The 13,758-nt window shown below is 42.2% G+C and overlaps 2 protein-coding genes across 3 annotated transcripts; one reads left to right on the top strand and one right to left on the bottom strand.

Moving 5' to 3' along the window:
• Positions 1-107: 107 nt before the first annotated feature.
• Positions 108-7,223, bottom strand: LOC311251092 (uncharacterized protein). 2 transcript variants are annotated; one of them, XM_084343375.1, is made up of 7 exons: positions 7,014-7,223; positions 5,206-5,307; positions 4,103-4,192; positions 3,798-3,872; positions 2,060-2,130; positions 1,804-1,975; positions 108-1,660 (listed from the first exon to the last, which is right to left on the bottom strand). In XM_084343375.1, exons 2-7 carry the CDS (start codon positions 5,272-5,274, stop codon positions 1,448-1,450), a joined length of 690 nt encoding a protein of 229 aa, XP_084199501.1. In that variant the 5' UTR covers positions 5,275-5,307; positions 7,014-7,223; the 3' UTR covers positions 108-1,447. The 2 variants fall into 2 exon arrangements, with proteins under 2 accessions (XP_084199501.1, XP_084199502.1); XM_084343376.1 differs by lacking the exon at positions 4,103-4,192.
• Positions 7,224-10,138: 2,915 nt separating this feature from the next.
• LOC311251079 (FH1/FH2 domain-containing protein 1) lies at positions 10,139-13,537 on the top strand. Its single transcript, XM_084343357.1, has 9 exons — positions 10,139-10,827; positions 10,957-11,097; positions 11,297-11,479; positions 11,954-12,073; positions 12,153-12,314; positions 12,513-12,760; positions 12,918-13,140; positions 13,230-13,338; positions 13,412-13,537. Exons 1-9 carry the CDS (start codon positions 10,366-10,368, stop codon positions 13,438-13,440), a joined length of 1,677 nt encoding a protein of 558 aa, XP_084199483.1. The 5' UTR covers positions 10,139-10,365; the 3' UTR covers positions 13,441-13,537.
• Positions 13,538-13,758: the final 221 nt, after the last annotated feature.

Genomic DNA, 13,758 nt, shown 5'->3' with positions numbered 1-13,758 from the left:
CGCTTTTTTTGTTTTTCTGCCGCGGTAGCAATATGGCACCATATCATACAGAACAACCTAAGATTTGAAATCAACATTTCTCTACAAGGATGCAAGCAACTTCAGTGTGGTGTGAAAAAAACCTTTAAAAACATACAAAAACAGCATAACATCAAACATATAGTACAGAAAAGCCACAGCACAATGGCTTTTTCCAATTATTTCCAATTGGAACAAGTAGCATGACTGATTGTCTAGCTTACTTCTTTTCTTAAATAATAATTCATAAATAGAAAACAACATAAATATTATTAAACATGACAGTAATGTCTAAACTGTGTTTAAATTGCTTTAAGATAATTAAGTTTCACTAAAGCTCGTTCTACCTCGAGGTCGGCTTATTTTACTAAAAACATACACAAGTGAAGCCGGGAAAAAAAAAGAAGGATCCACCTGTTTCTAAATCAATCTGCAACAAGTAAAATAATACATGTAACCCTTATTAAACCAACAGATGTGCTGTGGATTATACACGATGGGCGCTGTATCTGATCTCTCCTGCTATTGCTTTTAAAATTAGATCATGCTCTATTTTAGAAGTCCCTGCATTCATAAAAGTGTTTTCCTTAGAGAGAAAAGGGCGAGGGCCAAGAAGGTGACGACAGTGCCAAGGAAATAGGAAACAGCAGTTAAGAAGCCGTGGTAGGAACAGGAGAATTGCATAGTTCAGCAGCTTCATCTTTTTTATTTTCCGCATTTTTCCTATTGAGCCTGTTATTTTTCCTTTTTGAGTGTACCTGCGCAGCCCTGAAACCTTCCCCCCCCCCACGTATCACTCCTGTGGCTCGTTAGAATAAGGAGCGAGACGAGAGGTCTATTTATACCAACGAGGGGGTGAGAAAGTGAGACGGAAGGTGAGATTGTATGAGGCAAAAGCAAAGCTCCGAGTTGATGTTGTTTTCAGCTTGAACAGAAATCTGGATGTAAACGGTCAGAGAGCGGTGAAACACGAACCGCCGCCTCTCTGGTTTTTCATCGAGCCTAAAAGGATACCGGCCCCTCAAAAGTCAAGCTGTTTGTAATCTTTCCACAATGTGTTTTAGTATATTCTGGGAGGAAAACACATAACATAACTCTGAAATATGGAGGGTCTATTTGAAAATCTTTAAAGGGACAGTTCACCAAAAAACAAATGGTACATATTTTTTCCTCTTACCTGTAGTAGAGAGGGCAGACATCCCCAAAACTCAGCAACTCACATCAAAACAATCTAGATACATGAATAGCTCTACAGGTTAGAGGAAAAATGTGCATTTCTGACTCTTGGGTGAACTGTCCCTTTAAGCTAGTCGACTATGTTGCGTAAAGCACCATGTTTTTGTCGCGGCTTTGTGCTATCCACTACAATGTGGGAGTTTTGGGACATTTTTTGGAATGACACTATCCTCTTGGAAAAGGAAACGCCGGGTCAAGCTCTGGCCCACGGGAGAAAGAAAGACATGATGACGATGACGAGGGAGAGGGAGAGAGGCAGCAGGAGGAGGAGGATGAGAGGGAGGGGGAAGGAGGACGGCCACAGAGACATGAGACATCTGGAGCCTCGGGGCACTTCCACCGGACTCTTTTGCCCCTCGACGTTTGGCCGGCAGATGACCAGTGGCCTGACCTGTGATATGCTCTCCTGGAGGACAAATAGGAAAGAGATGAGACGAGTTTGACAAGTCCATTCCATCTCTCCTCTCAAGCCTCTCTGTTGTGTTAAAGTTGTGCCCGTGTGAGCAGTTGTACAGGATTTAATTAGCCTTTACATCGCTGTGTTTTTACCTCCAGTATGGTCCTGCTGTGTGCTCTGTCAGGACTGAGCCTGAGGTTCCAGCGATGTGACCTGTGGCTCCGCCCGCCGTCGTCTTCGCTCTCGGTGGTGTCCTGCCGAGCTACCCGCGGGCGCTTGCGCCTCCTCGAGCTGATTCGCTGGAGAGAACCTGGCTCCTGGAGTCTGGAGCCAATCGGGTTAAAGGCACAAGGTCAAGAATTGCAGTGGATATGCATGTGTAATGCTGTGTGTTTGTGCACGTCGAACCTGCAGTCTGTGTCCTCTATATCAGCGTCTGCATCGCTCTCCCCCTGAGGGTCGGACAGTACGCACTCCTCCTGCAGAGAAAGGAAACAGATTAAATATACGATATGTATTCAAAAGCATAAAGACAGACTTTAAAAAGACAAATATATAACTTGCTTCACTCTGTTGTAAAAAAGTACGACCAATATTTTCTTTTTGTGAAGAATGTAAAAGCCTTTCATACACACCAACGTCCACATTTATTGAACGGGGGCTTTTATTTTGTAGTTGCTGGATGAAACCCCCAGTGAATCATCATCGACCGCCATTATTTGTAAAAGCCAAACACAACACTTGATGATGGCATTTTTCTGTGTGAGTGTTTTCATGCGTCACTTTTTGTGACCGCCATTGTTACTGAGCATTACTCAGCTGACACCTCTACACATGACTAATGAGCTCAGAGACAACTAATGTGGTGGTCGCTTTCCATTGCCTGGTTGTCCTTAGTATCTCACATTCAATTATAATTACTATTATCCACAAAGTATCGCTAACTGATGAGCACTGTGTAGATACAGGGAGGAAAGTTACTCTCGATCAGTCACTCATTCAGTAATTGTGTACTAGTGACAATAGGGTTGTACATTCAGCCTTATTAACCGACATGTGTTTATAAATCTATAGTATCAAAGGTAGTCTTATTGACTTATTCTTTAATCAAGTTAAATCATACTTTTTTCTAATATATGGTATTTTATTTCAGCAAGGTTTAATGACTGTTTGTGTCTCATATATATACATATATGTATACAGTATATGTAATGATATGTAGGCCAAATGTTAAGCATAAATTTTACCATTACAATTTAGACGATCAAAGGGATATTTAACATTTTGGCAATTATACTAACTCTTTAATTTTTTTTAGCTGCACCCAGGAGACGGTTAGCTTAGCTTCAGTTAGCACAAAGACTGGAAGAGGAAACAAGTACCCTGGCTCATTCAGAGGGTTTAAAAAAAAAATTGTAACACTTTGGCCATCAATCATTAATAAATTGTAAGTTAATTGTTAATTAAACTTAAGTTAATAGTTATTTCACTGTTAACATACAATGAAATGCTTTATAACCATTTATTAAGCAGTTGTAAAGGTTTATAAACATCAGTTGTAACTTTATAATGTTTATAGATGAACTGCACAGTCTTTTTTAAACATTCGCAACGTATTGTAAACATCACTTGAAACTTTACAATAAACAATTGCTTAATAGATGGTTTATAAAGCATTTCATTGCTTGTTAACAGTAAAATAACTATTAATTTAAGTTGAATTAACTATAAATATAACATTTATTGATGACGGTTATTATAAAATGTTACCAAAAATCTGCAACACCAGCTGCATTGTGGTTTTACAGCAGATTACAAGCTCTTTCTTGGCTTAGCTTACTCTAAGCAAAGCTAATCGTCTCCTGGCTGTTGCTTCATATTTCACACAGTTACAGAAACATCCAGTGTTTTACTTTTTTAGAGTCATTATGCTCAAATTTTGAGCTGCTGAAAATTATATCAGTGTCAAAACATATCATCAGCTTGAGCCTGCATTTAATGAACCCAGGTATTACTCATGTATGCCTCTCATGCTGGAGCCTTGTTATGGGCTTACAGAACCACAGCTGCCTGCCAAAATAAAAGCCAATACTCATACAAAAACCTTCAGACTCTGAATTGCACGCGCACATATGTCGCGCATTACCTCTGTGCCGTATCCCTCGGAGTACCTGGTTATCATTACTCTGTTTTTACCACAGTGTTCACACAGGAGTGTGTCCTGAGCAGACGGAGAGAGAAGAGACAGCGTTAATTGTTCGTTAAATATAACTAATAGACACCACGGACAGCTCCTTCAGAACATACAGTGAAGAACACGCAGACAGCGGCAGGGACACAGCGAGGTCAGCAGGAAGTTAAAGGCATGTATTTAGAGCACGATTACAGATGAAGAAACACTCTGAGCGATGGATGGCCACAGACACTTAAGTGGGAAGCCTGAGCACTCACCGGCGTAGGCGTGTGTGCTTCTGAATAAAGTGTACAGGGACCGGCCTCGCACAGACACACTACATCCACCTCTCCACAACTCGCCCCCATCTGAGACAGCGAGACAAAGACAGAGAGAGGATAAACAACTGTGATCTGTTGACTTGTGTGAAGCTTCTCGTCCCTTTTATCTTCAGCCAGCAGCATATTAACGAAGTCAGTTGAAAGGAGAGGAGGGATGGACGCCAACTTATATAATGTGCAACAGCATCGTGGAGAAAGAAGATGGAGATATTCCTTTGGCTGACAATTATGTTCATGATCGATTAATCTGCCAGTTATTTTTCATGAGTAATTGTTCATTCCCCGCGCCAAAATTGACGTCCTCACATTGCTTTATTTGTCCAAGGAACAGTCAGAAACCCAAAGAATCTTCATTTACTATCACATATGATAAAATAAAAGCAGCAAATCCTTACATTTAGAAGCAGGAGCCAGCAAATGTTTGACAAGAACGACTGAAGCGATTCATCGATAATCAGAAATAGTCGATCGGATAGTCGTTGCAGCTCTGCACATCACAAGCTAAAGTCTTCCTCCATCCCCGTCAGTGGCTCAGTGAGATTTTAACCTTTACCCACCCACTCGCCTTTCAAATCGCTCGAAAGTGGAGGATGGTTAAGTTACGAGGGCTGACAAATCCGTGTGACTCAGTCATAGAAGTAAATAACATCAGAGCTATAATTAAAAAAAGAAAAGGTGGTTTATGTCCCGACCACCGGATGTTCCAGGTGGATGTACTGTATCAAGATCTGCAACGATTAGTCAACTAATCGATTAGTCAATCGCCAGAAATAGCATTTTATCACTGAAGTAATTTCTCATTCAGAAAAATGGCAGAGAACGCTGTTTTCAGCCTCTCAAAGATGGAGATTTCCTCCTTTTTTTCTGCTTCTTGACAAATCTAGAAAATATTGACGCTCTATCGTTAAAAATAATATCTACGTGCAGCTGTGTGAAATCCAACTTTGTATCACAAAATGTGATTCCAAGCCTGCTTTTTCTATCATATGCACATTCCCCCGTGGTACGCAGGTAGCACAGTTATAAATAAACGACCTCACCTCACAGTCATTGTCAGACGTCTCTCCGGAGGAAAAGAGGCCGTGGGAGTCAGATTCCCTCCGCAGCATGACCTCTGACCTGGCTCACACGCTCACATAGACCTGCCGGGGCGCAGACACACGCAGGGGAAGTAGCTCAGTAACGTTAACTGTTAACTTGACATAGAAGGATTGATGTTAAGGAGGCTTGTTTATTGTTTTTACGAATAACATGAATGTTTTAGTAACAATTGTGTCTCTTAGGGCTGAGGAACATATTGATATGATATCATTATCATGATATGCGACTATTCATCTTAGATTTTGGATGTTGTTATATGGTGATATAGCATTAACGTTGTTATTTCATGGTCAGAAAAGCTGCATTATAATAAAGTGATGTCATTTTCTGAACTTACCAAACTGTACTACTAGTCATTATATGACATTACTGATGATTATTTATCAAAAAATCTCAATGTGTTAATAGTATGTGAAAGTACCAATACTCAGATTGTCGCCATAACAATATCAAGTCAAAAATATTGTGATATTAGATTTAGACATGTTAGATAAATTGCATGCAAACAAGAACTTGCTATATCCTCAATTGTTTAAAAAATCAATAGCTGAATCAATGAGAATGTTTAGTGGCACTTGACAGCCCTGTCTTTTTAGAATTGTAAATTGCTGGAATACTCAAGTAAAGTACAAGTACCTCAAAACTGTACTTAAGCAAAGTACTTGAGTAAAGTAAAGTAGTTACATATTATCACTGGCAAAGAAGTAGGCCTATAATCACGCATATTCACAAACAAATACAGTCATTGCTTACAAATTATAAACCCTTTATAGGGGGAAATAGTTTGAAATTTTAGACTTTTATTATATATAGATATGTATATAGGTGTATATATATATATATATATATATATATATATATATATATATATACACACACACATATAAACACATATACATATATCTATCTATATAGTGCAGACACTGCTGTAGTAGCGTTTACTATATACACACATATGTATATATATATATGTTTATATGTGTATATATATATAAACATATATATCTGTATATAGTAAAAGTCAAATATTTCGACTTGCTCTGAAACTGTTTATATATATATGCATATATATAGCAAACAACTCCCCTTGCCAAACGAGAAAGTCCATACATTAATATATATATATATTTAATACATCACTGATTTAAAAAATATTCTTCCTCAGAAAGTCTAGATTTAAATAAAGAAAATAAAAAAGTAATGTTTTGACAAATAAAATGGTCCACAGAGGAAGTGTCAGAAAACAGTGTCTTTCTTCTTTTTTTTAATGAGCAAAAAAAAATCAGCCTTTCATGCTCAACAATTGAAGTTATTAAACTTTTTTCATTGATAATTTCGGTTAATATCCCTCCAGTTCCCCTGCAGCTGTGCCAGTGATAGTGGTGCATAATTCCACTTGTTTGTGTGAATAAACTCGTCTTGTTGGTCCAGATGATGCTGCCTCGATCAAGTCGCGGGGTCGTGCTGTCAGAGATTTGTCATCACAGCATCTCACTGTAACATCTGCTCAGCGCTGCCCGCACTCCCATTGCGTAATAGCCTCCGACAGTCAATGTTAAGTTTTCAGATAAAGATGCGAGGGGAGAACATGCCGTCACCGTCCAGAAACCGTGTCTCCTAATGACGTCAGACACGCCAAATTAACGACACACACACACACACGCACACACGCACACACACGCACGGAAAGCGAAGAGAAGTCTGGATTTTAAGCCATAAGAAAATAGAACAGAGTGACCCGCTTTACCTCAAACGCATCCTGTCCGCGGACGTGGGATGAAGCCATGAAGAGTGTGCGGGGTGGTGCGTTCAGGGGATGAGCAGCAGGACGCGGCGGTGCTTCTCATCGTGGCGCGGGGAAGCCATGAGCTCGCGCTGCTGCCGAGGGTTTGACATTGTAGCAAATCCTCCGCGTGATGTCAGCACGAGCGATGACGGGCAGCTACAGGCAGGGAGGCGCGCGCTCGCCGGGACACCGAGCGAGCGTTCCCAAAACAACGCGGGGACGCGGAAGGCGGGGCTTCCGGTCGGGACTTTCAAAATAAAAGGCAGCATTGAAGAAAGTTGTATAAAGTTCTCAAAAGTCGCATTTGATTTAAAGTAAATACATCGTGATGGAATATTACTTAGGTAAAAGTGAATAAGAAACTGTGATAACATCAATTGGTTTAAAAAAATCAACAGCTAGGTTTCAGGCCAGGCACAACCAATGTGATGAACTGGCGACTTATCCAACTTGTACCCTGCCATAGCCCAATGTCAGCTGGGATAGGCTCCAACCCCTGGTTCAGTTATTTTTAACAGGAGGGATGACATACCTGCAAATTTTAAGTACTTGTACTTTTTTTTCTGCTCCTTTTTTAGCCATAGCTGGCTATTTTTATGGTAAGGCGGATCATCTCCACCTGTTTTTGTGGCAACAAAACTGGGTGTTTTTTTAAGGAGACCTGGTTACATTCCCAGCCATATTTGTGGCGACCAAAACAGGTAGGCTAATTTAAGCCAAACCATGATGCTTTCCGACCATAACCAAGTGCTTCTTTTGCCTAAACCAAGAGCTAAACAGAGCTGTGACGACAGAAAAATGGAAAACTGAACATAAACAAACATAGAGTAGCAACAGTAAACGTTAAGTTTTAACTAATCTGTGTTTTTTCATAAATGTACTTAGCTTAGTCACTGTTTGCAACATACACTATGTTTTTCTTTGATATTATTTGGCAAAATAATAGATTAAGACACAAAAAGGCTCAATATACACAGTCCTTTATTCTCCAAAATGTCAGCATATTTACATCCATATCAAGTAAAGTGAAGTCAAAAGTCAAGATTGAGTAATAAAGAAGGACCAGACTTCAGGACCTTAATCGGTGTGGTACTTTAGTGGTGCATGCAGGTATTCACAATTAAAATTAAATTCCAGTTACAGGTTGTAACCCAAACTTGCACAACCCACCTTCAGAAAAGCTTATTTTTAGTCTTCTTCTACCTCTCGCTTGGTTCTCACCACTGGATCCTCATCTGAAAGTGGTTTTATGAACCCACCAATCATCAGGTTCAAAAGAGGGAGCCTACATACGTATCATCACCGGTCACGTCTGCCACTGCATTGTTGCAGTGAATGTGTGGTACCGAGCTGTGTGGTACACCGGTATGTAATTGTCCTTCAGGAAAATGAGACGTTAAGTTGAAGAAGAGAAAAAGGTGTGTATTGAGTGGTTAAACTCAATTCAAGACGTTGCTCAAAGCACATATTTTAAATTTTACTTCTTGTTGACTCACAGGCAGAACTACTGTGTCATAAAAAATTCAAGTCTGTTAAACCGTTAATATTCTCAAAGCTAACTGGAAGTGCTTACATGAAATCTTTGCCCTGATCTTTATCTTGTACAGTCAAGGCCCAGACAGAGTTGAAGTTCATTTGGTGGTTATTCAGTGGTTATATACACCATCATTACCACACAGACACACACAAGAATCATCAAAGAGAATAACCCGGAAACATCTGCTCCCATGGGGAATCTGTTTCAAAATCAAAATACTGGACAGCTTGCACATCGGTTCAACCTTCCCCTTAATGTAGCTGAACACTAATGGATTATCATTAGTGAGTAAATAAAAAAAACTCCAAATAACACTTGTTACAGTTGTACGAATTTGAATTTGAAGTCGAAGTTGCGTGACCACTCCCAGGTGTGCCCTCTGCAAAAGAGCATTTACTGTCTAAATCCTCTTTTGCAGCAGGCTTGAAACCCTGTTGATAAATAAATGTTCAAAAGAGTTTAAGCTTTCCAAATCGAGCTCACTTTGGCCTAAACGTCCCATGAGCCTCACTGAACGAGATAAAGTGTAATTAGGGGGAGACCTAATGGTCGAGGGAGGGATCCTCATTATGGCGGCATGTCGACCATGGAAATGACCTCTGTGAGCATAACTGTATACTGGCTGTTTTGGACTTGGATTCAACAGACACGTTGACACTCACTGAACTGCAGCCTGATGTTTTATTAAAGAATATTTCTTCCTTTTTTTTAAAGAAGTCTAAGATGCAAATAATTTTTCGTCCATCAGACAAATGTTTCCTCGTATTCCTTACGAAGAAACAATGTGGGATGAGGATTTGCATGCGTCTTCCATGTGTGTCGCCAGCATACACACTAAAAGTCTGTTGCGTACATGTAATAAAAAGGCAGGCAGGTCATTCATGCTCTTTTATGCGCTCACAGGGGAGAAGGGGAGGCAGAAGAGGAGGGAAGTAACAGATCTTCAGTGGCAGATAGAGAGGTTTGTGTATACACAAGTACCAATACAAACAGGAGATGCAGGCTTGATAAGAAAATTAAGGGAAAGGGTGCAACTCAAATAAACCAAAACTAATGCACCAACGGACCAATGTACCTCTCTCTCCTCTAAAACTCCCTCTGTCAGTTACAGAGAGAGAAACCGAGGGAGAGAGATGAAAGTCAAGGCAGAGCTGCAGACGCACGTCATTTAGATACTCTGGAAGCACAGCAGAAAGGCATTCCTTGGATTTTCTCATCAGAATTGGATGCAGGACGAAACACAAGCCGTCAGAACTCACACGAATTCCTTCTCTTGGACTGAGGTCACAGGTTTCTGGCGCAGGAGAACAATGGACTTCGGCATCAAAGCGTCAGTCTCGACTCGTCATTTTTAGATTTGAAGGACAAACACTACACCCAAGGCAATTGCAGGTTACGGTGCCGCGAGAACACCCAGAGGTGGTTCGAAAGATTGTGATTTGGTTGCGCGATTTATGTGCTTGTCCTGTGGTCGGCAAGTGAGGCTGAGCATCCACAGACATTCAGATGCACATACACAGTGTGTGAGAGTTTGTCTGACTGCACAGAAGCAAGAGGCGACAAAGGGAACAAGTTCAGCTGCTGTGTGGAACATAAGGACGAAAGCAAATATGCAACGAATCTGATTGGATCCAAGAAGGTCTTGTTTTATCTAATATGAGGAGTGTGCTTCTTGGAGTCAGTTTTTCTCAAGAACTTACAGCCTGGTTTGTCAAGGTAATGCTACTGAACATCAACAGAACTTGTTTTTGAGTCACGGACAGCTCTGAAAGACCAATGAAGGAGTCGGACCAAACCAAGGATAACCCCCTGACCTGGGATTTCGACCAATCCTGGAGTTCACTGCTAGACCCGGCTGCTCGTCTTTGCCTCAACACCTTGGATTTCTCAGACCTCTGGGACGAGGAAGACAGCACAGAGGACGAGGGAACCGGCTCAACCAATGAATCATCAACATGCCTCAAAGGCCCTCCGGCACCCCCTCCTCTTCCTCCACCTCCTCCACCTGTCCCACCTTTGCCCTCAGCCTCCCAAACAGGTGCGACCATCAAATGTCGCACCTTGAAGCTCCACTGGAGGGAACTGCAGAGTTTAGGCCCCCTTCCGAGGATGACCCGCTTTGGGAGACAGACTATTTGGGCCGGACTCGAGCCAGTCCATTTGGATACAAACAAACTGGAGTACCTGTTTGAATCTAAAGGCGGTAGCACCATTTTTAGTGTGGTTTCTGGGAAGCAGGTAAGACGCCTCAGGGGATGCCTCAGAGATGCCGCAGAAATCTTGTCTTTATTACTTCTTCAGTAGACTCTAAAGTGCGCTTACAGAAATACCTAGTATCTTCAAGTTCTTCTCTATATCCCTACATAGAAGCAGCCATCAGTGTCAGTGTTGGCGATGAAGCGGAGTAATATCATAACCATCGCCCTGAGCAGCCTGCCCCCTCCCCGCCTCCTCCCTCCCGCTATCTACAGCATGGACAGCAGTGTGCTGGACAGAGAGGACGTTCAGGTACAGTAAAGGTTGCGTCCTCCAGAATTTGAGCTTCAGCATTTGCCTCACCTCTAAAGTTTGCTTTTGTTGGAGAGGCTATCTTTGTTATGGTAAAATGAAACATGGGCACAATGCAGATGAGGACAAACACAGCAGAAAGTCCTAACTGGTTCGGCAGTGTGAGTTCATCTCTTTCCACATTTCCTTTCTCAAACAGCGGCTTCAAGCGCTGATCCCAACAGAAGAGGAGCTTGGTTTGATCAAGGAGGCCAAGGCCCAGAACCCCCACTCCCCGCTGGCCTCAGCCGAGCTCTGCCTGCTCACTTTGGGGGAAATCCCTCATCTGAACTCCAGGCTTCAGCTGTGGGCCTTCGCTCTGGACTATGACTCCTTAGAAAGGGTAAGTGACAGGTAGTTAGGTAGTTAATTTATGTTTAAGCTAAAACACGCCTTTAAGCTTTGACCATCTTATGCTGATATTTGCTAGTAACATTATGGTATAAAAGCATTTTCATACCACTATCCTGAAATCATCCTGTTGCGTGCATTATACATTATCATCATCGGCCACAAATAGAGCTAGATAGTGAAGCCAAAGATGGCGCCTATTCAGTCCAATGAGAATTGCTCGCCTGGCGCATGCCACGGACCTATCAAGAAACCTTGAGCCTCATTCATTTCCATGAAGCAGCTCTTCTGACTTCTGATGACTAACTTCTGGTTTAGCACCTGGCTAACTTGAAAAGGGATAAAATAATTTAATCCTCTTTCATAATGGTGGTCTGTGAGCTGCACCGCTGTATCCACGTCTAAGTAATAGCCTACATTGATGATTTGATGGCTTGTCCTCTGACTGTTTCCCTCCTCTCAACAGGAGATTGCAGAGCCTCTCTTCCATCTAAAGTTGGCCATGGAGCAGCTCTCAGCGAGCCAGACCTTCAGATGTATTCTAGCAACAGTGTTAGCGATCGGTAACTTTCTGAATGGATGCAAGGTGAGAGCCTGGCTTTTATTATCCCTCTTCAATACATTTTTGCGCATTGATGAGACTCAGTACATTTTCTTTTGCCCAGGCCCGGGGTTTTGAGCTGAGTTACCTGGGGAAGCTGTCCCAGGTGAGGGACACGCACACTCGCCAGCCCCTGCTGCATCACGTCTGTGTGCTACTGATGCAGCTCTACCCGCAGTCGTCTGACCTCTACTCTGACATCACTGCTGTTACTAAAGCTGGCAAGGTGCGTGGCTCCCCCTGTGTGTGTGTGTGTGTGTGTGTGTGTGTGTGTGTGTGTGTGTGTGTGTGTTTGTCTCTCAAGGGTGTATGCTGCACTGCATCTGAGTCTGAAGGATAATTATTTGGATATATTTGCTCATTTTTTTAGGCATCAGGGTAGCCAAAACAAGTCAAAACATCCTTCTCGATCTCGTCTTTTCAGTGCGACTACTCCCTCGTCCAGTCCAACTTCTCCCAGCTAGAGGCCCAGTGCAAAGCATCATGGGAGCAGCTCAAGATTTTGGACAAGGCAGAGAAGAAAGGAGGAAAGGCGCAGAAGAGGCGAGGAGGAGGAGAAGATGAGGCCTTGGCCCCTGACGGCTCGCTCCGTCACAGGTTGCCGAAGATTTTGAAAGAATATGAGGAGAGGCTGAAGGTCCTGAGAGCCGTCCATCGCCGGGTTATCAACAGGTGTGCTGCGAGCGCATGGTTTATTTCATTTTGTTGATTTGAGTTGACAAGTGCTTCTCGATTAAATGAAAGTTTGAGGCATACATCTTGTCGTCCTTTCCTGGAAAAGTTTTCCTTCTTATCGTTGCAGTGAGTAAAACTTGTTTTGTTTCTCCAGGTTCCACTCTTTCCTCTTGTTCCTTGGCTACTCCAAAACCATGGTGAGAGACACCAAAGCGGAGGACTTCTGCAGAACCGTCAGTAACTTCTCTCTGGAGTACAGGACCACACGGCAGGCCATCCTCCTGCAGAGAGAGAGGGAACGACAGAAAAGTGGAGCAGAGAGTCCGGGCCCGAACACTCCCGCAGCCAGGAGGAAACATCAACAAGCTCCTTCACAGGTTTTATTTCATACTCCCTTGCTGTGAAGTACAATTCTGGACAAAATGATAAGCTGGATTTGTTAACCTGCTATCTGTTGATCCACCAGGAAAGTGAGGAGCAACGTAAGCTGGAGGAGGTGCTGAAAACACCCGAGTCCACCCCACGACTGGACTTCACGCTGCCTCGAAACCGAAGGAGGATGACTGACATCCCAGGTACTTTACACACCTTTCTCTCTTTTCATCCGCCTAATATGTTTTACTAAATCCATATTTGTTTACTTCTCAGGTGCTCTGTCACGGAAACTGACGTGGTGACCCTGCTGATACACTGTCAAAACACATTCAGTCACTGGTGTACTAGAAGAAGATTAATGTGATTGTTATTTATGACATTGTTGTTGGAAGACACATTTTTGCTTACAATATCAGTAAGAAAATGGACAGGTGTATGAGATTTCACATGCCAATCAAAATGTAATCATGTTTGAGTTTAAATGCATTAAAGTCTGTTTTGGTTGTCAAACAAGTACATTTTTGTGTGTGGGGGGGCTCTAATGAAACAAGAATTAACGACAAAATGTGTAAAATCTAAATTGAATTATCATCATTACAAAATAAACACTAACCCATTGG

This window comes from Pagrus pagrus, assembly GCF_965226575.1.
Source record: "Pagrus pagrus genome assembly, chromosome: 22".
In the NCBI taxonomy this organism is placed as follows: domain Eukaryota; kingdom Metazoa; phylum Chordata; class Actinopteri; order Spariformes; family Sparidae; genus Pagrus; species Pagrus pagrus.
The sequence above is the reverse complement of the archived record's forward strand: the minus strand, read 5'-3'. Positions and strand labels throughout refer to the sequence as shown.

Coding starts and splice junctions, on each gene's coding strand:
- LOC311251092 (XM_084343375.1), bottom strand. CDS start 5,274: ATGCTGCGGAGGGAATCTGACTCCCACGGCCTCTTTTCCTCCGGAGAG. Junction 4,193..5,205: donor CGTCTGACAATGACTGTGAG/GTGAGGTCGTTT, acceptor TCGCTGTCTCAG/ATGGGGGCGAGTTGTGGAGA. Junction 3,873..4,102: donor AAGCACACACGCCTACGCCG/GTGAGTGCTCAG, acceptor CCGTCTGCTCAG/GACACACTCCTGTGTGAACA.
- LOC311251079 (XM_084343357.1), top strand. CDS start 10,366: ATGAAGGAGTCGGACCAAACCAAGGATAACCCCCTGACCTGGGATTTC. Junction 10,828..10,956: donor GTGTGGTTTCTGGGAAGCAG/GTAAGACGCCTC, acceptor ATCCCTACATAG/AAGCAGCCATCAGTGTCAGT. Junction 12,761..12,917: donor CATCGCCGGGTTATCAACAG/GTGTGCTGCGAG, acceptor TTGTTTCTCCAG/GTTCCACTCTTTCCTCTTGT.